Genomic DNA, 23511 nt, shown 5'->3' on the forward strand with positions numbered 1-23511 from the left:
GAAACGGACAATATTCTCTTCGTTTGCGACATGTGGGTAGGGTTGCCTTCTACCACCGCCAGAGGGTGATGTGTTCGTAAAACAGTTCGGTCTGCAGTCTTTGTCCTTTCAGTTTCATAAATCAAATGCAGATCTAAGACAGGTTTGTCTCAGGACCTTTAATCTACCGGAGAGAACATGATCACAGTGATTGTTTGTTGAATATGGCTCTGTCGGCAGGGCTACGATGCTGCCAAAGGGTTTTCTCCTGGATTCCCGTCGTTATAATTACATCTGTGGTGCTGTGGTCGTATTACGCTTATGTCTTTGAGCTATGCTTGTGTAAGTAGCTGGATAATGTGTTTGGTTGATTTTGTTTTGTTTTGTTTTGCTTGACAATTTGGTAATATCAGGCTAGCTAGCCTATTAACATTTGAAGTCACATATCCTGGGAAAGCAAGACAGGAAGTGTTTTTACAGATCAGATGAATTTTGCTAATAGTTTAGCTAGCTTATCTAGTTAACGTTAGCTGGACACCCAGTTCCCCGAGGCTGTGCTAGTCATCGTTAGTTATTAATTGTTGTGAGCTATCTAGCTAGCTATGTGTAGTTTGAAATGCTTAGGCTACCTGTCAATGGATATCATATAGCTGACGTTAGCATGCTAGCTGTAGTAAATACCGCCGTGCGTAACTTTGCTGCCCAGCTAGTTTAATTAACTTAGCTTGGTTAGTTATCGTCAGTCTAGCTATCACGTAGCTATGGACTGGCTAACCGTAACTATTATCATTACTTGGTTATAATGTGATTTTTCACGTATTGTGGAAAGTTGGAAGTGTTCGATATGGGTCATATTGCCCAGCTATTATTTAACTGGTGGTTGTTAGGTTATTCTTGTTACTATTTTTCTGCCTAGCAAACGCTAACTTTACTTAATTTAATTTATCTGACATTTGGTAGTTGAGTAGTTTTAAGCCTACCGAAGACATTTCTTTTTGAAAAAGTGCATCTAATTTAACTTTTTATTTTTTATTTTTTTTAGTTACACTCAGCAACACACTGGAAAAAGGTAAGCTGTCGGAGACATCTGAATTGAAAAAGTCTCAGCCTCAGTTGATCCACACTTGCTTGATGTTACTGTCAGCTGAGTTATCTAGATGGTCTGTAATTTTACTGTGATTTATGAAATTGACATAGTCGGCACTGTTTCTGCAGTGGCACGCAGAGCATGTTATCTATTATTACACTCCTGTTATTGCTGTCTTTTAGGGACAGATTATAAAACCAAGTGATGAAACGATAAATTATTCTTGAAAAAAGAAAGAAAGAATGTTTTTCTGTTGGTAACACTTATGTTTATGTCTGTGGGATTGTGTCTACAGTGGCCTATCTTCTGGTGTTCCATGTTTGCTTTGTGATGTTCTCCTGGACCTACTGGAAATCCATTTTCACACCACCCACCCCACCCTGCAAGAAGGTAAGGAAGAGGCTGAACATCTAAGTTGTGGGCTATTTTGTGGGTAAGCTAAATTCAAAACAGATGTGGTGACTATCAGCGTGCACAACATTTTACCAAAGCAATTTCTACATTACACTCAAGTGTTATGTATAATTCTGCAAGGCCCACATTAACTTTATTTTAACGGACATTCTATGTGTTAATGATACTCTCAGACATGGACATTTTGTGTTAGCTTAAGTGAAAGCACCATCTTGTATTTCCACCTCTCATATTGCTGATATCGGACTGTGTTTCCTGTCCGTTGCTGTTCGCCCTGTTGTCCTAGTTTCAGCTTTCCTACACGGACAAAGAGCGGTATGAGCTGGAGGAGAGGCCGGACGCTCAGAAACAGATCCTAATGGAGATAGCCAAGAAGCTTCCCGTCTTCACCCGTGCTGCTTCTGGAGGTAAGCCACACAGAAAGACCTTCTCCCCACCATGCTGTGTCACCAACAGGTATATTCCTGTTTGGTCTGTGGGACTGGCAGATGGTTGGTGGGGACACCTCAATGCAGGTGATTTCAGAGATTTCTCTTGGTAAAAAAATAGCCACTTCTGTACAGCCCCAAATTGTGGAGCAGAATTGCTGCCAGTTGCCTTGTTTTTTAGTAACCCCGCAAATGCGTGGTAACATTTGCTTAGTGGCTTTGCCTGACTTTATGTCCTTGCTTACTACTTGCAAATAACTGGAATAGCTTTGATCTAGTCAGATGGAAATTGACATCCCATGGTTTGGTCTATTGAGACCTCATGATTGCATAAATATGGAATTTTCATTTTCCCTATTGTTGAAATTCAAAATGAGAAACCATACTGGTGTTTTGTTGTTCCATTCTAGGATTTTCGGAGGTACTGTACTTTATTCGTTTTTTGTTTTTTCAATTGAACAATAATACCAACTTTACTGTGGGTTGCCTTATTAAACACATTCATTACCATGACCGGATATTATGACATTCAATCAAACACTTTATTAGGCACACCTGTCTACTACCAGGTAGGATGCCCATGCTGTTAACACCAAATTCTGACCCTACCATCTGCATGTCACGGTAGAAATTCAAAAAGATTCATGAGACTAGGCAACATTTTTCCAATTTCATTCATCCAGGTTTAGTGTCCACTATAGCCTCATCTTCCTGTTCTTTGCTGACAGGAGTGAAAACTGGAATGGTCTATTGCTGCTGTAACCCATCTGCTTCAAGATTCAATGCACTGTGTGTTCAGAAATGCCATTCAGTACATCACTGTTGTAAAGAATTTGTGCCCTTTCTGTCTGCTTGAACGAGCCTGCCTATTCTCCTCTGACCTCTCATTAACAAGGTGTTGTCACCCACAGAACTTGGTCAAACAACAACTAAACCTCTTTACCATTACATTACATTACATTATTGGCATTTGGCAGACGCTCTTATCCAGAGCGACGTACAGTTGATTAGACTAAGCAGGAGACAAACCTCCCCTGGAGCAATGCAGGGTTAAGGGCCTTGCTCAAGGGCCCAACAGCTGTGCGGATGTTAGTGTGGCTACACCGGGATTAGAACCACCGACCTTGTGTCTCCCAGTCATTTACCTTAACCACTACGCTACAGGCTGCCCCTGCCTATATATACCCTTTATATATTGCAGCCTTAAGATTTACTTTTTGGAAGAGCAGGCTATTTGCTGGTGTATCTATTGAAATGGTCACTGAGGGTATTTGCGTCAATAGGTTTTGAACTGTGCGCATCATACAAATTATAACCAATTCAGCAGAGGTCTTGCAATTACAACTGACATACTCTATACCTATGCTTGTTAATGAGTTTTCTGTCTGGTCAGCTTCACTTCACATATCTGGGTAAAATATCACTGTTTCGTCAGCATTGACCTTGTCTTCCTTGGCCAACTTATCTTGCAACTGACTGCAATTTGTCCATATTATTGGGATCCTCACCAACTGTAAGACTGATATGCTCTGGGAGCTTGTGTGCCCAGATCGGTTACATTGTTGTTTGGCATGGGGTCAAGCAAATATCATTCCTGCGTTTTGGTAATGTATGAGTGTGCATCTGCAATGTGTCTGTGTAGGGGCATTGTAGCATTAACTATCTATGCAATTGCATGGTTATTTGTAGCATTTGTGTGCATATGTGTACTATTGATGTCTGTGTGTCCTACAGTAGTTATATGTACTGCCATTATGTGTGTGTGTGTGTGTGTGTGTGTGTGTGTGTGTGTGTGTGTGTGTAAAATGCATATGTACTGCCATTGTGTGTGTCCATTGAGAGCTGAGGACTGTGGCTCCTATTATGAGCAGCAGACGGATGATAAGTGGAGGATGGGGCGGCCCTCCTTTGGCAGCTGACCACCCCTCTCTTTCCAGCTATCAGGTTCTGCGATCGCTGCCAGGTGATAAAGCCGGACCGCTGCCACCACTGCTCCGTCTGCGAAACGTGAGTCCTCCCTCCCTCCCCCGCCTCCCCTCTCGCCAGCTCCCTTCTCCGCTGCCCTCCCTCTGGAAAGGGGTCTGGAAAGCAGATATCCGCCCGAGCTCCTTACGGTTGGTAATTGGATGGCTCGGTCGGGCAGGAACAGAGCGTTTCAAGTGGAGCGGAGCATGAGAAATCAGGGGGAGGTGTTCATGCCAGCTACGCAAGGTTGGCCACTTTCTGTGAAATCTGTTTTCGGTTATGCTAGGTTGAGCCTGAATAAGTGAGACTGGGTAAATAATTACAGAAGAATTGATTAGAGCCAATTTTTGTACTTAACTCAAAAAATAAATTTATAAGAATGGGTGACTTTCTCATAATTTCACCCATTTGCTTCTGTTGATGACCTTTGTCTTGCACCTATATTTCGTTCTATAAATCCTCAATAGCCCATCATTTGAAAGGTAGAGAGCCTTTTTTATGAAAACGTTTGACAAGTAGAATACATGACCAGACCAACACGATGCCACATCAGTATTATTTTGTCATTATATAGTAGTTATCAATATTACACGCCTGGTCCTGTTTGTTGACGATTCTGGAACACGGAAAGCTGCTGTGAGAATCACTATTTCTCCGTGCATTGGGGGATTTAAATCACTTCTATTCTAAGACATAAAAGATGGTCATTAAGAGAGGAACAGCAGTTCTTTGTTATGTGTTCACCTCTGTAAGGTCTCAGTTGCTTTTTAACCGAGTTCACTGTTCTCAATAACGCCCATCCTGGAGTCGATCTTTGTGCCACTGGCATGGGGAGATTTAGGCCCAGAGACGCTTGTGGAGCCATGAACAAAAGGTCACAGAAAGTCATTTGTCATATGATAGCTCAATTAATAATGGGCTTCTTGTTCCCTGGGCCAGTTGGCTCTGTCTTTTGGGTACTCTCATGGTAAACCCAGTCACCGAGACACTCCCTCTGCATTGTAGCGCCCTCTGCTGGTACCTGTTCTGGGATGGGGGTGCATGCTCCACTCTGATTCCTTGAAAAGAAAGTTTGTTTTGATGAGCGAGTGTTCCGTGATGTACAGCCACCATTTTGCACCATACTGCTCACACATGGGAGCTTCACAAGATGATGCATAAACTAACAAATTTGCTTGCGAAAGGTAATGTTTTTTTGCTTTATTGTAGGTGTGTTTTGAAAATGGACCATCATTGCCCATGGTAGGTGTTCATCAGTTCATCTTTTTAATTTTTTTTTTTTCTTGCAATATCATTGATTCCGAGCCTAGCTCCACATTGGTTTAGACTAGTGCTGTGATTTCCCATAAACCTGGGAAACCTGTTTCTCTCCTCTCCAGGGTGAACAACTGTGTAGGATTCTCTAATTACAAGTTCTTCTTGCTCTTCCTGGTGTACTCCATGGTGTACTGTGTCTTCATCGCTGCCACGGCCCTTCAGTATTTCATCAAGTTCTGGGTGGTGAGTTCTGCTCATGACTCATGACCCTCTGTCTGCAGGCTCCCTTCCTTCCCCATCTCATCGCCCATAGCTGGCACCTCATCCACATGCGCGGACATATCCTTAACGGGATGGTGTGGGGGGTTTATCAGGGATCTTTTTATTATTTATGTTTTAAAATGCATGTAGGGCTTGCTTAATTATTTTTTATTTTGTCTCCCCTTTGAACCTCTCCTCTCTTTCTTCTCTATTTTCACCCTTCCTCTACCTTCTTCTCTCTCTCTCTCTCTCTCTCTCGCTTGCAGGGGGAGCTGCGCAACGGCCCAGCTAAGTTCCACGTTCTCTTCCTGATGTTTGTGGCCCTGATGTTCTTTGTCAGTCTCATGTTCCTGTTTGGGTATCACTGCTGGCTGGTCTCGAAGAACAGGTCAACTCTAGGTAAGGCTAGTTCTCTCAACCACGGTCTAGTTTTCTTTTTTTTGGTAGTAGTAGTTGATTAGGTAATGGTTTATTTCAGTTCCCATGTGGATGCTGATTGTGACCGCTTCCATACTCCATAACATCTGTTTTTTCCTTTGTATGTAAATGCTGGTGTCCTAATGTTTTTACCCTTGAGTGATCAGAGTGCTGATGTGAGCACTGAATGGCTTCCTGCAAAGTACCTTAGATAATTGCCATTCGCAGTGGACTGGAATTGGCTTCATTTTCTGTCACACGGTTGCCTCTCCCACCTTGTTCTGAAAACCCCCCTCCGTAGAGAAACATAGAGGGAAGATTCAGCACTAAGATAACACTGCAGTGCACCCAGGGAATACTCATTTGTTCGTCTTCCAACAACCTGGTTATCTGCCTGTATCATGTGATATGTGATTAACTGTGACACCAGAAAGTGTTTGATTTCTAACAGGACATTGCCATCTCTGTTCCTTCCTGGTATGACCTAACAAGCTCTAGCCTCAGTTTCAGCTAGTGAACCTGCATAGTTACCATTGCCATTTTAATTGTATTACCTCGGTTCCGTTTTAAACCAAAGACTGCAAAGTGCTGTTGTCCCTATTTACATTGTGGAACTCAAAAGGTTCAAATCCCTATTGAAATAGTAGACCCTAATGTGTATCCATTTAAAGCATAAACCCTATATATGTACATTCTTAAAAAAAAAAATTGTAGGCCAGGTCTGTAAGAATCCAAGGAAGTCCAGTCCCTATATAAATTGTTGATGAGAGAATTTTTGCTTTTCAAATTGCATCCATGGTAACACGGCCCACCCAACGTTTCCTTATTTCCCAGAGGCCTTTTCCGCCCCCGTGTTCCAGAACGGCCCCAATAAGAATGGCTTCAACGTCGGATTCCGCAGGAATCTGCAGCAGGTTTTTGGGGAGGACCGGAAGCTTTGGTTCATTCCTGTGTTCACAAGGTTTGTTTGCCTCCATCTGTCCCCAACCCTAACCTCCAATTCTGACCGCTCCGCACAATCACTCGTACACGGCCACATCAGCAGGGCTCCATCGTAGGCTCGACGGGACTTTACCACATCCCCCTTTTATGCGAGCCCTTGAAGCTAGAAGTGCTGTTTCTCACGGCAGCTGGAAGTGCAATTGTGTGACGGCAGCAGATTACTCTCCTGAATCAGGTCAGAGTGAGCAGAATAAAGGTCAACACTCCACTGCATTATTGACTTAAAAGGTAAATCCCGACACTGCCTTCATTTCAACCACATACTGCAGTCTCAGGGTTTTGGCAGCAGGGGCTAGGGTGGAATTAATGCTCTGTTATAAGGGGCAGGAGTAGGCTTTGTTTGGCCAACCCATGGTACTTGGCAGTGTTCAGGTTTCTACCACTCTTCCACTGTGTGGCCAGAACAGCTTGTTGCCTAGGTTCTGAGTAGTTTGCCATGACTTTTCCTTCCTGTGTCAGGTATTAGTCCTTTCCTCAGGTACTTTCTCATATCTCAAGTTGACAGTTTCTCATTGTTCCTGTTTGTAAACCAGCCTGGGTGACGGCCACTTCTTCCCCATGCGGAGCCGAAATGAATCCCGGAACCCGCTCCTAGCCTGTGAGGAGCAGTGGGAAGAGGATGGCGGATCAGATGAGGAGAGCTTGGGTGAGTGGAGTCTCTCAGTTAGGGGAGGCCAAGGTCCTGACTGGGCCATGCAGATAAGCTTCTGGTTTAAAGGGCTTTTCTGAGGAGGATTGAATCCCAGGGAGTCTGGCTGGCCATGTTACAAATGCTTTGAATCAGACTCATTGTCCATGCTTTCCCTGTTATTTATTTGCAAATACTTTGAAATACAATAAATAATTATACAGATAATAATAATAATATACTTATTATTTTCCTTGGGGTGGAGGGGCAGTAGTAGAATCACTTCAACCACCACTGATGTATAACACCCTCCTGAGTGAGGGATGGAAGCCTGTTCACACTCGAAAGCTGGCCACACATAGCCTAGGTACTACTCCATCACTGTCATCTTGTAGTTGCAGCTGAGACAACTGTCAAACAGGCCCCCTTGGGGACACTGCAATTGCAAATGCTGTCTAGCTTGTTTACTATACTCGCAATATACTCTCAAATTCTTTCTCTGCTATGTAGAGGAACATTGTAAAGTGCTCTGATTGGTCTCCGCATGCCTGTGGCTTGAATGGTGTACTTGGGCTGTTGCTTATATGTAGTCACTGGATTGGTGATGTGGTTTGGGTGATGGTCCCTCCTCATTGCCCCTCTGTCATTAGAACTATAGAAACTCAGTTCCCACTTCAGATTTTTCATGGCACTAGCAATACTTGTGTAGGGAGTATGGTTCATCACCACTGATCTCAGATCAGTGTATATCAGTCATTCACATCTTTTTTTGTTTTAGAGGTGGTGTGAAGGTTCATGCCTGCAGATTCAGAAAGGCATATAAATTATCTAGAAATTACATTGCTCTGGCAAATTTAAATGCAATTTTAAAGTTATAGTTCTAAAGTTCTAAATTTCCTAAATGTGTGACAACCAAATATTGCTTTGGTAAATGGGGGAAATTATATTGTATCTTTTGGGTTTCAAGTTTTATTTTGCACCACCTGAGGTAAAGAAAGGAGAAAAATATCAAAAAAGCTAAAGGCATTCATTCATTCCCCTATGACTTTCTTGGATGTTCCTCACACACTGTAACTTGAAGATGAGCCCGCAACATTGGTGTCGTACCGGCGTGGCACGAACATTCAATTTGATAGCGCAGCTGGGTTTCGGCTGTCCTGTATAATGTATCTGCTACAAATTGAAAGCATATCGCCTTCCTCCTCTTTTGGGAATGAACACTGAGATCTGATTACTTGTTAGGGGACTGTCCAAAGTCACCTGTAAATGTAGACAAATGCACATGAAGGGTACATCTGTGCTGTTTCCTGTTGTTGTTGTTGGTGGTGGTGATAGTAGTTATTTTAAATGCATTATTTAAGTCTATGTCGGTTTAGACACATTTAAGAACCTTTATTATTCTCAGGTTAGTAAATAGATAATAAATATGGTAGAGAGTGGGATGGTTATATTTTGGCTGTCCAAAAATGTATGTGGGAAAGTTTCTCACAAATCAAAGAGAATCAGTTGTGATTGAAGTGGTGTGGACTTCTTCAGCCTTGTAGTGGGCAGATATTTCATAACTGATTCTGTCTCATTAATTCTGTCTCATTAAGTTAAACTCCATGACGATTTGAAACAAAGGTTTTTGAGTCTATGAAGTCTACATCAGCTGAGCTTTGTGTGTTTGTTTCCTAGATAAAGTAAGTGTATTCTGACCTTGAATCTGATATGTCTACCCAATCATATGCCATTGTATATCTGTTTCAGGTGTGCAAAGAGACCCTTCAGTCACTGTGGAGATTGAGTCATAGGAATATTCCAGACACAGTGAGTGTTTACCATTGCACCCAGTCGATTCACAAGCAGGCAATATGTTGAGAAGGTGATCTTGATTTGCATGGTTGTCATGACCTAGCTACATCCTGGAAATATCTTTGCTTCATTTGTACTGATGGCAGACCCCTTCTTTATACACAAAAGCTTGAGAACCGGGTGAAATAAGGCATACCCTGAATCTAGGTGTCTAGACTTCCATTTTGTTTTCCATCACCCTGGATGGGTCCATATAAAACTGCACTCTTCTTTTGTTACAGGAATGCAAGTTTAACTAGAGGTATTCAAGTCAAACCATAACTGCCAGCTTATGTGTTTGTGTAAATAGTCTTTTATACTTCACACTCTAGTTTGTTTGGACTCGAAGGCATTTATGAGGTGAAACATGTTAAACAAGAGAAAGCCAAATAAAAGAAAAGGTCATTTGGGCCAGATTCTGAGCGTTCAACGATCCTTTGAATTGAGTTTCTCGTGTTTTCTTCTCCTGGCTACAGAACACATCTTAAGACCCCAGATATCAACCGCAAAAGGATGTGGTACACTGGAAGCAGCTCTGCTCGTTGCTCAAAGCCGATGACGCATTCCAAGCCCTTAAGAATTTTCGGCTGACGTGAAAAAAACTAAAACAAAAAACAAACAGGCACCAAATATCCAAACAGCCCGAGGAGCCCTGCAGGTGTTCTGGTATAGTGGGTTCTTTGTTTTTGTTCCTGTTTATTTTTTTTATTTTTTTAAATATATATCTGTAAATATATGTGTATTTATTTATGCGGGGAAATACAATGAACGATTGATGGAATGAAAATAGGTGATTTTTCTTTTCAGCACGGATCTGCTCTTTGGGAATAAGGTGACGTCAGTGGGTAATTTGCCATGATTGGACCGTAAATCTCTACTGTGATGCATCCTCACTGTTTCCAGCTCTTTCCTCCCAAGCATCTCTCTCTCGCTTTGGGCAGAGCACCTAGTCTGAGGCCTGGTCTAAACTCTGCGTGGCGCCCCAGGTTGTTTCTGTATCCGGCATGGCGGGGCTCCGGTTCCCCCTCATACCAGCCATTACTGACCCAGGGCACCCTCTGCAGCGCCAGCTTTCCTGGGGAACGTGAGGCTGCAGTGGGCCCAGAGCCAGGCCTTTCTGTGCGGTCACCATTGTTCTGCAGGGGCCGCGAACCGCTGATGCATGACCACCTCTCTGCATTCCTGCTGCCTGCACACCGTGACAGGGGACTGTGCGAGTGGAGGCAGGGCCTCCACCAGAGGGGCTTGATTAGGGCACAGTACACTGTTTAAAGTTCTATCACCGGTTTAGTTTTCATTTGGGTGGCTTGTGAGTAATTCTTAACATTATCGATTAACATTATTCCAAAGATAGTTCATAATGAAATCGCTATTGCCTGGGGCTGAGTATTCCTATTTTTCCCTTTTGGCTGTTGGTGAGAAAAAGGACTTGCTCCTCAGCGGTTAAGGGTTTATTTTGTTTTTAATCAATATTTATGAGTATTTAAATCATTTTTAAAGACCAAATTTTAGAAGTATATGTACTGTAGATATGAGCTCATGTTTGGCAGTGCAGTGCACTGATGTGTGGAGAGCTATCCATGTTAAATGACGTATGCATACTTATGCAAACAGAGCAAAGATTGAAATTGCTGAGCTATTTATTTTGAAATTGTTATTAACAGAATTTAGTTTGAATAACTTTAAATTCTGTTTTCCTGTGTTTAGTGTGCTTAATCTGTCATATTTTTTCTTCAGAGGATAGGAGAGTAGGATTTTTATTCGATTAAATTTTTTTTATTTACTGAAAATGCAGTATTCTCACGGAAATCTCCAAGGATAGTATGGAAGTGTATTATGGAAAAAAGAGAAAAACAGAACATGCATATCTAAGCTATGCACATATGCCAATTGGAACAGGTAGTATTGTGATGACAAATTATGCTTTCCCAACTTACCTACGGAGACCTATAACCTATGTGCTCCTGCAGCCAGCGCAGTCTCTAGTGCAGTCAACACCAGTATAGTTCATCCACAAACTATTCTGATTGAATCATAGTTCATTTTGCTGTTCTGTGTTTTGTGGTGCATTACAAATGCTCAAGCCGCATTCCTTACGTGTTTACTGTAAAGAGTATTTCCAGGAACTGCAAGGGTTGGAAATTAGTGTGATATCTTCTATTGGCTATCAGGTGACTTCCATTGGATTAAAAAAAAATAGGCCTGCTAATTTTGTAAAGTTCAAACCATCAGTGGTACATGCAGTTAAAATGGTAAAATGTGTTTACAAGCAATTTGTATTTGTCTTGGCAATCTGAGAAATGTGAATATTGGTGACTCGGGGTTGGTTTTAGTGTTTTAGCATTTTTATGTCCCCGTATTCATCATGGAGATTCCATCAGTGGATTTTATTTTGGGTAACTGCTGATGTGCAAAGTATTTGTGTTTGGAATCTTGAACAGGCCAGTTTCTCAAACTGTGCCATCGGTCAAGCAGACGATTCCCCTTGTGTCCCGATAAAGAGCTAAATAAGTGTGCTGCATTCCAGCTGGTGAAATTAACCATTTTTTATGCAAGAACTGTTTCTTAGAGTGGATCGTTTCCTGTACACCGCAGATTGGGTATGAATGGACAGCCAATTTCATGATCTTTGTGATAATAAAAATTGTTCCTTACAGATGTAAAACTGTTGTTTTCAAATCAATAAAACCACTGAATTGTGTCTGTAGAACTCTTTTCTTTTGAATTGTACTTCTCTTCGGTTAAATGTTTTACGAAAAACTACCATCAGATATACCAGCGCTTCTCGACTCCACATCCTGTGGGTTGCGGTGTCTGCAGGCATTTGCACCTACCGTGCGCTACACTACCTGATTTCACAAATTATTTTACCTGCTTGATTCAGATAAGCCAATTAGTGAAAACGGGTAGTGTGCCGCACAGTTGAAGCAAATGCCTGCAGCCCGCAGGACACGGAGTGGAGTAGCGTTGAGATATACAGTAGTAAATTATAATCTCATAAAACTGGTAAAATGACAGTATTGTACTGCAAATTTATGACTGACAATGTAGTTATGCTACGGCACTGGAGAAAAACACACTGCCTCTTGTAGAATATACTACTAGCACTTGGAGAGGGATGAGATTGGGTATGTATCAAAGTGATTGGGTGTACAGGGATGGATAAATGGAACAAAAGGCAGTCGGTGTCCTGTAGTTCTTCATATGCCTTAGAGGAGCTGAGCAGCTCTTAAAATCTCTGTTCCAAGGTCTGTATAAAAAAAGAAAAAAAAAAGAACTTGTTTCATCTCCTTGGAGATGCTCATGAAGGCAGAAACCCATGAGACCTGAAGAGGATGCAGAGTGAAAAATATTTTATTTTTCTCAAATTTAAATGCAAACCACTACAAACAGACTACATTAAACAAATAAATAAGAGTAAGTATTGCTTCTTTTTTTGTATTGAAGACTTGCAATACAAGTCTGCAATGTAAGCAAGCACACCACTTCCTAATACACCCGTAGGGAATGTGCTTTTTGTTTTTTTTGTTTTGGGGAGAAATGCCTCATATGGGAGTTTAGGTAAGACGTGTGCAGAAAATGGAGCAGGAATCTACAGCAGGGGTCCTCAAAAGCTGCTCTTCACAAGAAGCGGAAAGACAAATCACACTGTTCACGGTTCGTCATGGTATGGCATCGTTTGTGGGATCAGGCTAGTTTGTGGGATCAGGCTAGTCGGTCCCAAAATACTTCTGTCCAAAGTGTGTTGGGGCAACAGGGTGCACCTCGGTCGTCAAAATGGTGATGTCAGGGAATTCCTGGATGATTGACTTTGCACCTGAAAACAGTACAATAATTTAAAAGGAATTAATGCAAACCTGTTGAACACACAATGGCATGAGAGGGAAAATCCTGCCCAAGTCATGACAGAAGAACAACCGGTTGTGCGACTCACTGAACTGAACGCTCTTTCGAACTGAACAAGAGTGAATGCTGCACATGATACCTCCACCAATTATGAGGTACATGAGCCTTATTCTCTCTCCACTGGTGAAAGAGTACCCATTGGCTCCAGTGTCCAGAGTGGGGGGACTCAGGGGACATGGACTTACCGTGTGGGGTGGAGAAGAGGCTGAGGAGGATGATGTGTTTGGGCTGGAGGCCATGTTCGATAAGCACACGGACAGCCTCTATCACTGTGTTGCCTGTGCCTGTAGGGACACCAGCAGAGGAACAGACCTACAGTTCAGTTTGCATGACACCAGCCATAGCACATTATTCATTTTCAAGACATTCGTGAACTAATTCTCACAAACTTTTCAGGCTTGAACATTAGTTTTTATTACTGTTTATCCAAATTAAAAAAGGAAACACACTTCTCTTCTTAAACTTTAGTTTTATTAAACAGTTTTTCATTGATATGAAGTCCCATTAGCTTGCGACTCCCCTAACCTTAGTGTGAATGCTCGGTAACTTAATCTTACACACGTCCCGTTTCCTTGTATGAAAGTGCGGATACATTTTTTACTTGAATGATGGCAAAACCTCAAAACATAAATGCTAAGTACAAAAATTAGGGTAAGGGCAGGAGAAGTTTTGGAAACGGTTGCCGGTTCAGATCCAAGATCAAGGCACTACTGTTGAACTGTTGAGCAAGATACTTAAGCTGAACTGCCTCAGGTTACCATGACTACAGTATATGACAGTTGAACATGCAGCTGTAAAATTCACAGTATGTAAAATATATGGTCTCCAATTAACCCTGGGTAAAGGCTCCATCTATAGCAGACTAAACTAATTTCTCCTCATAAGGAGCCATCATTACTTGAAGATATCAGAACATGTTAGTTTTCCGGGCCAATTTTATGATGAGGGAAAAGTAAATCGAACGGCATTCTTGAGACAGAGGAGTAAACGATAGCCATTAGAGCGCTATTCCTGGGGGCCTTCATTATACCTTTCATCACCCTCGTGGCCATCCTGCCAGCTAAGTATAATCTCTCTCAGAAGGCTGTAATTATCCGTGGTGGGTTAGCGATGCTGACTGTTATGAAGGCATGCAGTGAGCTGCAGGAGTCGGTTTGAAAAGAATCAGACGGTAACTTCCGTCTTAGATGGCTAGGGAACAAACCGGAAAAAAAACCCCACTGTTGGAAGCCGTGCTGGAATGAGAAATATATGGCTCCATTTTTTGTCTGTTCTGCTGTAATAAAGCATCACCCAATTTACAGTCATAATGGACACCCACTGTTGGCACAATATTCTTATTACGCATCACAGCCGTCTCCACCTGCTGAAGATGAAATCATCTTATGTTATAGGCTGGCTGTTGTTTTTGTTTTTTTTCCTGTACTCAGGGTTACCTGCGAGGACCCAAAATTGCAAAGTTATGGAGAGAACACCAATAACACCCCATACCCAGAGGTAATGGATATGCATTATGCATTTCTGCTCTCGTTGGTCCAGAGGTGAGTAAGTATATCTCACCAAAAAAAAAAAGCCTGGTTACTTTCTATAAAGCACATAGTCTCAATACATATTTAAAAAAGTCAACTTCCCCATGTTTGACAAAACAAGAGACAGAGACGAGTATAGGCTTCAAAACTGCACTGAAATAATCTGCAACAAAAATGGATGTTTGTCACAGAAAATATTTACAAAATAATTTATTAAATGAACCAACATATCATGTGAAGCAGTGGGAAATGACTGAAATAACAAGCTCAACCGTCGGGATGGAAACAAATGTTTGAAGTTTGTTTTGCCACTTGTAAATATATGAGTAGGCTAAATGCATTGATATGCTGCTTTTAATCACTATTGTCCATCAGGCAAATACATGCTTTTTGATCATTGTTAGAAACATGATCAATGTGCATGCTCAACTGGCATTGCTAAAATAATAAAAACTGGGTTGTGTGTTTGTTTTGATTAGTTATCCTCCAAAACAATCATGGAAAAGTGGGGAAAGATTTCTGTGACAAAAAATCAGCCATATATTCCAGATGTCCTGGAACCTCCACACAACATTCCCATTCTATCCCGGCAACAATCAAGCTCATTGCAACTTTACGTCTCGCATTTGGATTCATTCAAAACTCAATAGCCGCCACAGCTGGAATATGTACACATTTTCTGCTGCGCTGGATATGCTAGAACGTGGCTCCAGATACATGGATATTGCCACATGCAGTGAAGATATTCAATGCACTAAACACGTGTTTTAACAGCGCCATTTTAAGATCTGCCTCATTCGCAAAATGTGATTTGTAGGCAGTCCATTACATTACATTACATTACATTATTCCAGTGTTTCCCAACTCCAGTCCTCGGGACCCACTTGCCAGAAGGTTTTTGTTGTAACCAGTAGCTCACACACCTGATTTAACTAATCAAGGGCATTTTTGTGGTTTGATTGGTTCAATCATTAAATCAGGTCTGTGAATTACTGGTTACAACAAAAACCTTCTGGCATGTGGGTCCCGAGGACTGGAGTTGGGAAACACTGCATTATTGGCATTTGGCAGACGCTCTTATCCAGAGCAACGCACAGTTGATTAGACTAAGCAGGAGACAATCCTCCCTTGGAGCAATGCAGGGTTAAGGGCCTTGCTCAAGGTCCCATTCACAGATTGCGTAATGAGCAGTAGACTTCATAAATAAGACGGTAATTCCAAAGCGCACTAATATACCTTCATCAGGCTGCATTTTGCAAGTTTCATGTATGTAAATCTGGCCCTTAGTCTGCAGTCATCTCTGTGGGGAAACCCTGGAAAATGCCAAACTCTCTGGTATAGGGTATAGCCTGCCAACCTGTCACTTTGAAGATGTCATACCTGCCATGACAATATGGTCCCAAGCATTGTGTGCAGTGTCCCCACAGTCCCATCGTATCCCCCACCCCCCCAACGGTCCTTCATTGTGACCCATACTCACTCAGAATGGGGTACATGAGCAAGACCTTCCTCCTGTATATATCAGGAGGGAACTTGGCATAAAAGACTTTGGCCTTCTGGGTGTCCTCGTCGCTCTGAATGAGGATCTTTCCAATGCGGATTGATCTGCAGCAGTCCCTCAGGCCCTGCTCCATGGCCTCGCCTATTTACCCAAGAGCAAAGGGAAAGCAGGGTGGTTAAAAATGCCACACAGAGCACTACGTCTGCCTGTCAGGGGAGAGCAGGAGCCAGACTCATGTTGTCTATCATAGGTGTATATAGAACAGCAGGCATTATAAATACATCCTATAATCCCTGGATCGATTGTTATGTACTTGACAGGACTGAAAATTTTGAATATGCATCAGTGCATACATACGTGTGTTTCTTCCCAGCGATCATTGCGCTGAACATAGCAAGTATCGTTTTCCAAAGAAATTTCATTCATTCATTCATTCATTATCCTAACCCACTTATCCTGAACAGGGTCGCAGGGGGGCTGGAGCCTATCCCAGCATACATTGGGCGAAAGGCAGGAATACACCCTGGACAGGTCGCCAGTCCATTGCAGGGCACACCATTCACTCACACACTCATACCTATGGGCAATTTAGACTCTCCAATCAGCCTAACCTGCATGTCTTTGGACTGTGGGAGGAAACCGGAGTACCTGGAGGAAACCCACGCAGACACGGGGAGAACATGCAAACTCCGCACAGAGGCCCAGGCCGACGGGGATTCGAACCCAGGACCTCCTTTCTGTGAGGCGGCAGTGCTACCCGCTGCACCATCCGTGCCGCCTCCAAAGAAATTTGTTTATTTAAAATTTTTGATCGCCTATTAGTAACCTTAATTATTTTAGATTTGTGATATACACCACTAAACAATTCAATATTAAATTGTACTTAAGTGACAATGGCAATAACAACAAAACAGCTACAGATTAGTTATAACCTGCTAAGTTTCAGAGCTAGCTGAAGTAGCTAACAATGTTGATGAATTCAAAAATGAACAAACATTGACTTGTTAATCGGCTGTCATTTTATACAGTAGTTAATAATTAAGCATTTCACCTGGTATATGTTGGGACCCAGTTGAGGGGTTGAAGCAGGCAACCGCTCAGTCCTTGTACATGTATAGTACATTTATTTTTCCTTTTTCCTGATTGGTGGTATTCTGATAGTAGTGATGATGTAGTCAAGTAAAGTGTGCTCCAAATGTAACAAAAGAAAACGAACATGTACCCCTGCACACTGTGGAGCACAAACTCGCAACTACGCTTGGGGGAATATAGGGAACACAGCCCTTGTCTGCTTGCGATGATGCAAGGGGTAACTGGGATGCTACCTAACTGCAGGTCAGAAGGAAGCAGGAGGCTCTACACATCTGCATGTCTGGAGAAGTTTTACCCACCAACCAGCCATGTGTCAGGCTCCAGTCAGCCTTAAGGGCCTGGTGTGCATTTGGTAAGCAAGACTGGGGGAAAGCAGAAGACTCTAAATACAGAGTACACAGACTCGCACACAGAGTAACAGGACACGCAGGATCACTCAGAGCAGAACTCTCAGTCCAAATGCACTAATCTGCTCACAATTCGCAACACAAAGTAAGTTCTCTAAATACAGGATACCCATTAGCAAAGAAGGAAATACTGTTGATTTCCTGAGCCAATCACAACACATTGGTTTCCAGGGCAAAAACTGACACTTTAAACAAAATTAAAACTCACCACTTCTCATAATGCTGACCCCACAGTTACCCTTCTCAAACTTGACACCATCATACTTGTGCCCTGGAGGAAGAAACAAGAAGAGAGTCAGAAAGCCAAGCACAGACCCTTAGTTCGAGTGATGTCTTAAAGTGTAACATGGCTGGCTCACCTGTGGGAGTGGTTACAGTGCACTCAGAATAGGGCAGCTGATTGAGTCCCTGTTCAACCACGAGTCTGATCTGCGGACAAAAGTAGTAAAAGCCTCAGTGTTAATCTTAGACTAATGAGGCTGCTCGCAAGATAATTGGATGCCTATGCAAAGGTCAACTTAAAAAGCTTACATTTAACATGTTATTATTTTAGGCCTTACAGTTAAGTAATCATAAGTTTAACAATTGTGCTCACAGGACTCTGTATTTTGCCATTTAAGGAGACAAAAAAAGCTTGTGGGAACTGCAGGATTGCAGCACTTCAGAAACGGCATGGCCTAGAGGCTCCACACAAACTATGAGAAAGATAGAATCATGAACGATTGGTGGCTTGAGAAAACCACTCATTGCAATGCACCTGATCAGTAAACAATGACAAACCCCAACACTATAATTGTATGTGTGAATATTTACTCCATGATGAAGAGTAACACTGAAGTAACATCAATGAAGAGGAAAAACAGTGGCACCACATGGGGGTCAATATGCTTGCATAAACAAACTGCCTGTAAAGCCTTTTACTGACTTTTTACAGGCTGTGAAGCAATAGAACATATCAGCCACAATCCCCGTCATTATATCAACATGCTTTTACAGAGGCAGACAACTACAAAGCTATATCATCTTACCAGTCGGTCTGCACAAAATACAAAATCACCCCTGCTGGTTTTTCTGTTGAAAACAAACAAACAAAAAACATAACTAATTGGACAAGAAACTAGTCATCCCCTGTGAACTTCACAGGCTGACGACTTACTGCACCTGTCAATAGATCTCAAAGGGGAAAAGACAGGGAAGAAACAGATGGCATTACACTGTACAAATTATTTGTATACCGTTTTCTTTTTAAACAGACAGTAGGAACCAAATGTCTGAGGACACTACCAAGTCTGGGTTGTTTTCATTTACCAAGGAATAATGCAGTTATGATACTCCTATTACTGTTCTTATTCAATAATATGTTATTGATGTACCCATCAAGATGAACTCATTCCAAAAAACAATATAATCTCATGGCAAAGTATTTCTGCATGAAGTATCACTACTTCGAAAGCTGACACATAGTGTCATAGCTTTCAAATAATAATTGACGATAGTAATTATATTTATAGTAAATAAGTCACGGCGCAGGTTGATATGCCATTTGTTTCATAACACAAACTGAAGATTGCTTCTTAACAACTGTACGTCACAGTCATGAATGGACAAGACACTTCATGACAGGCCCTGTTCGTCTTCTGTTGGTGATAGTTTACGAGTGGCCTTGGCTACCGCCATTTTCAGATACGAACGGGAAGTTACCTTTACATTTTTGTAGTCTTAGCCAGCCGTACTTTTACTAAAAAAAACATAGATCTAATGTAATCGTATGTTGCTATCATGTATGATTCAAACTTTTCAAAAACAGTTCATGCTACGAGGCGAACTACTGATCATTATTTGTCAATGAAACATCTGGATTATCTGGCACGACTCACATGTCTCTTATGATAGTCTGCAATTCTCGTATTTGGTCATTCAGGGGTAACAGTTTCAGTTGCGGCCCGAGTTGAACTTGGACTTCAGTGTTGAGCCCGTTTTCACTTGATTCCTTCACTTCTTCAACTCCGCTGTTCGAAACTGCTGAGATACTGGCGTTGCTATTCGCAAACCGAACCTGCTTCATGATAGCGTGGTCTTGGTTGACATTATTTGTCTGCTGGTTGTGGCAAGGCATGTTATTCTTTATAACGATACTGTCGTCGAAAAGCGTTTCCATATAATAGAAACGACTTTCTGGAAATGTTAAACTTTGTAATTCCTGTTTATACGGGGGGGAAATGAAAATAGTTGTCCCTTAGCCATGTACTGTAATCGCCCTCACGACTTTCCGTGTTGGAAATAGAAATCCGACCCGTGTATGTCCTGGAAGAAAAAAAATGTAGCAGGAAATGCAACGTCAGCCATATCTGGCGTCTGAATGGACAGAAGTACAGTCAATCAAGAGACAGGCGCTTCGTGCACGCGCATTTTACGACAGCTTGCAGCTGCCGACGTACGACTCGTACTACGAGGGGGAGCCAAAAGCGCACTTTGGGAAGTGTAGTTTATAACCCTTATATAGCATTTTGTATGCTTCTGTTTCTCAGTATCATTTGCCATTGAGCTCAGTATTGAAACTGGAGAACTACACGGAAAGTACTGTTTGTCTTATTGACATGTTGAATTATTTTGACCATCACACAGAGCCATGTCCAAACACTGCAAATCTAGATTGTGTAAGTTTGATCTTGTGGTATCTGGATCAGAATGGCCCCATAAATTCGTTGTTTTTAATCGACTTCAATGGGTAAATTTGCATTTTGGCATCAGAAGCTCATGAAACTGCAATACCCCGAGTAACCACTGGAGTTTGCGAGAACGCAGTCCCTTATCCCACTATATTTACGTCCTTGTTTCCGGACTGCCCCCTTTTTGATTCAACATGGCGCCGCTGTTAGTTCCCCTGCAATGTGGATTTTACTTTCAGAGACGAAAACTTGCACTTTTATTTCAACAGACAAGCTCATATCACATATTCAGACATTATGATGATAGGAGAAGCCGAACTCATCACAGACAAAACAAGACATTCCAGGTAACAATATAGCAAGCCGGCTATCTAGCTAAGTTAGTAACTGTTACAGGTTTGCCTGTAACATTATGGAATGTTTCGTTTTTGATAGCTTGCTGTGGCTAGGTATCTGTCACAAGGACATATTGCTTGAAAGCTCTAGCTAGCGAATGTGAAATAAAAATGCCACCGACCAGCTATCGATTTCTAGTTTACGGCACTGTTGTTAGCGTTCCAACAACCTTAGCTTACCTATACTAGCCAACTAAGTTACTGGAGTAGCTCGCTAATTGTTATGATAGCTAATAACGTTGTAACGGTTACCTAACTTTGTACTCACACGCTGACGAACTGAGTCGAACTTACCAAATTAGATAGCTAACATAGCTAACTACTGTGAGGATTGTTGTCTATTCATTAAACAAAATAGCGTAGAAAACGTTATTGGGAAAGTAATTAGCTAGTAGTGTAAACTGACATGTATACGATATCTATACGCTGTCCAGATTAAACTGGACATTTCTCGGTAACGTCTGATGGTACATAGATAGTTTATTATGAATCTAAGTAACTAGCTAGCATGTTCGTGCATGTAGCGGAAATTTAAACGAATTCATGTCGCACACAGCAATGATAGGCTTAGCTAGCTAGCTGTATAGCATGTGGTACAAATTGGTAATTACTAGCTCATTGTTATGTAGTTAGTTGAAAACTAGTTATTGGAAAGGGATTCCATGTAGCTAATTAGCAAGCAAGTTGTTGGCTAATGTGAGCCAGATACCAATGCAAACAAACCTTTGCATGGATCTGTGAAATATATTCGAATTAACTCGTTAGCTTCACTAACATAGTTAACCGTTTCAGATAGTGAAGTTCGGTAGCTTGCCTATCCTGAGTGCCTGTATCAAATCTTATTTTCGTAACGTTACGTTGTCTAGTTTTAGATATAGCTAGTTAAGACTTGTTACAGTATAGCTGTGTTAAACATCATGCATGTATTTTTGATAGTGATTAAAAATGGACGTATTTCTTTAGCTTTGCTTTTCTTGCTTTTAACGATCGGTGTAGATCGACCAAAACTTCAAACGAGACTATAGAGCCAGAGTCACATGGTAAAACTGCAAATAGATGCTTAGCCAAGAGAGATCACATTTTGCAGCTTGTGCTTGTAGATAAACTACGAGCATTCTTGGACTGGATGATCTGTTATTGCCCTGTAGCCCCACCTAGACGAGTCTTTACTGCAGAATGTCACACGTTTGTCTTTATCGCAGTTACAACAAAGTAGCCTGGAATGAGCTGTGGCATATAAAGATAGCTAACGTTATGGTAGGTTACCCCCGTGTTTGAACCTTACTCAAACTGCTGTAAGTAAGTTACTGTCTTTGTGGGATCACATGAGCCAATGTCACCACGGATACGTTGAGCTACTGCCAGATATTTTATTCCTGTATACTGCTCCGTTTTCACATATATAACCAGGTCTCGGCTACTTCAATAATTATTTAAACATTGCGCAAGTGTTACTGGAACCCCTGATTACATTTGTTTTCACATAGCGTCCTGATGAAATATCCGGTATTTCAATTATGAGTCCTTGCATATTCAAAGCGAAACTCTTCGGAGTTTAGCTTTGATTATGCAAGGAATCACAATGACACTACATTTCCCCATTCAACCCAAATGCTAGGCCTGTAGTGCTTATGGTTGACTACTGATGCCGATTCCTACAGCGACAGTGCTAGATGCAAAGTACAACAACGTGAGAGGATTAGAAGATCAAAAACCAAGTCGTACATCAGTGATACTAGACTTGGGTACTCCTGCAGAGGAGCTTGTCATGGTGACTGCAGTGGAAAATGGGCAGTGACTCAGCAGTTCTTGGAGGAATGGGGAGGCTGTTCCACCACTAAGGAGCTAGGGTTGGGAAGCTCTGTGGTCGGGACAAGTGGTGGTGGTTGAGCTGCTCTTTAGGGTTGAATAATGTCTTGTAGGTAGGACGGGACTGTTTTGTTGGCTGCAGTGTAGACCAGAGTCAGGATTTTCTTTGAATCTGACTGTGGGAGCGAGTGGCAGCTAGTGCAGTGACCTCTGCAGCGGTGTGCGATGTGAGAACTTTTGTAGGTTGAAGAGAAGTCGGGCAGCTGCTGAGTGGATGAGCTGTAGTGGAATGGCTCTGGCTGTTGTTGTTTAGTATTGAACAAATTGAGGCAGTATGCCGGAATTCTGAATCCCTTGATGGCATTTTTCAGCAATTGCGAGTTCACTGTTGTCATATCAGGAAAAATAAAAAAAACTTCCATTTGTTTTACTGCATTTCTTAATATGGATTTCCTTGCCCTAAAGTATGATTATATTAATAATTAATTGATTGATAATCTGTTATCATAAGCTGACTATACAGTGCACACAGTCACCAATGATATGTACTGTACCAATGGCACCATATCAGGTGTGGATTATGTTGTCTATGATCTGTAACCCAACCTGACGCTAAGCAAGTGCACTGGTGTCCACTGAAATTAGAAAACTGGAATGGTCTGGGTTGCTTGCTTTTTCTACTTTTGATAATGGGGTTTTGCTTTGTACAGCTAGTGTAGGACTATGACTTATGTGGAAAAACAAGATGCACCTTGTCCCTTTGCTTACATCAGCAGAACTCTTAAAACCTACCTGAATGTTCTCTTCCAGGTGTTTAACCCCGGTGTGAGGACCGCATCATGGACAAGCAGCAGAGGCGATCATTGCAGACAGATACTGGAATCTGCCAAAGTAAGCTTAATATCTCTCAAGATAACTGTAGAGAATGCATG

At 41.9% G+C, this 23511-nt stretch overlaps 3 protein-coding genes across 3 annotated transcripts in view; 2 read left to right on the top strand and 1 right to left on the bottom strand.

The window, feature by feature from the left end:
* Window positions 1-133: 133 nt before the first annotated feature.
* zdhhc15b (zinc finger DHHC-type palmitoyltransferase 15b) lies at window positions 134-11972 on the top strand. Its single transcript, XM_061234678.1, has 12 exons — window positions 134-321; window positions 1022-1048; window positions 1362-1456; window positions 1767-1887; window positions 3846-3915; window positions 5083-5115; window positions 5253-5373; window positions 5658-5790; window positions 6643-6769; window positions 7344-7456; window positions 9188-9247; window positions 9748-11972. Exons 1-11 carry the CDS (start codon window positions 204-206, stop codon window positions 9229-9231), a joined length of 1002 nt encoding a protein of 333 aa, XP_061090662.1. The 5' UTR covers window positions 134-203; the 3' UTR covers window positions 9232-9247; window positions 9748-11972.
* A 637-nt stretch (window positions 11973-12609) lies between these two features.
* On the bottom strand, window positions 12610-20051 carry uprt (uracil phosphoribosyltransferase (FUR1) homolog (S. cerevisiae)). Its single transcript, XM_061236747.1, has 7 exons — window positions 19584-20051; window positions 18735-18777; window positions 18066-18135; window positions 17915-17977; window positions 16187-16348; window positions 13363-13461; window positions 12610-13088 (listed from the first exon to the last, which is right to left on the bottom strand). Exons 1-7 carry the CDS (start codon window positions 19862-19864, stop codon window positions 12982-12984), a joined length of 825 nt encoding a protein of 274 aa, XP_061092731.1. The 5' UTR covers window positions 19865-20051; the 3' UTR covers window positions 12610-12981.
* Window positions 20052-20557: 506 nt separating this feature from the next.
* The window catches only part of abcb7 (ATP-binding cassette, sub-family B (MDR/TAP), member 7), a 38000-nt gene continuing 35046 nt past the window's right edge, over window positions 20558-23511 (top strand). The window contains exons 1-2 of the mRNA XM_061234599.1: window positions 20558-20722; window positions 23390-23470. Of these exons, the coding sequence (XP_061090583.1) occupies window positions 20570-20722; window positions 23390-23470 (234 nt within the window). The 5' untranslated portion in view covers window positions 20558-20569. The remainder of the gene's footprint in view (window positions 20723-23389; window positions 23471-23511) is intronic.

The sequence above is a fragment of the Conger conger genome, chromosome 3 (genome assembly GCF_963514075.1).
Source record: "Conger conger chromosome 3, fConCon1.1, whole genome shotgun sequence".
NCBI lineage: Eukaryota > Metazoa > Chordata > Actinopteri > Anguilliformes > Congridae > Conger > Conger conger.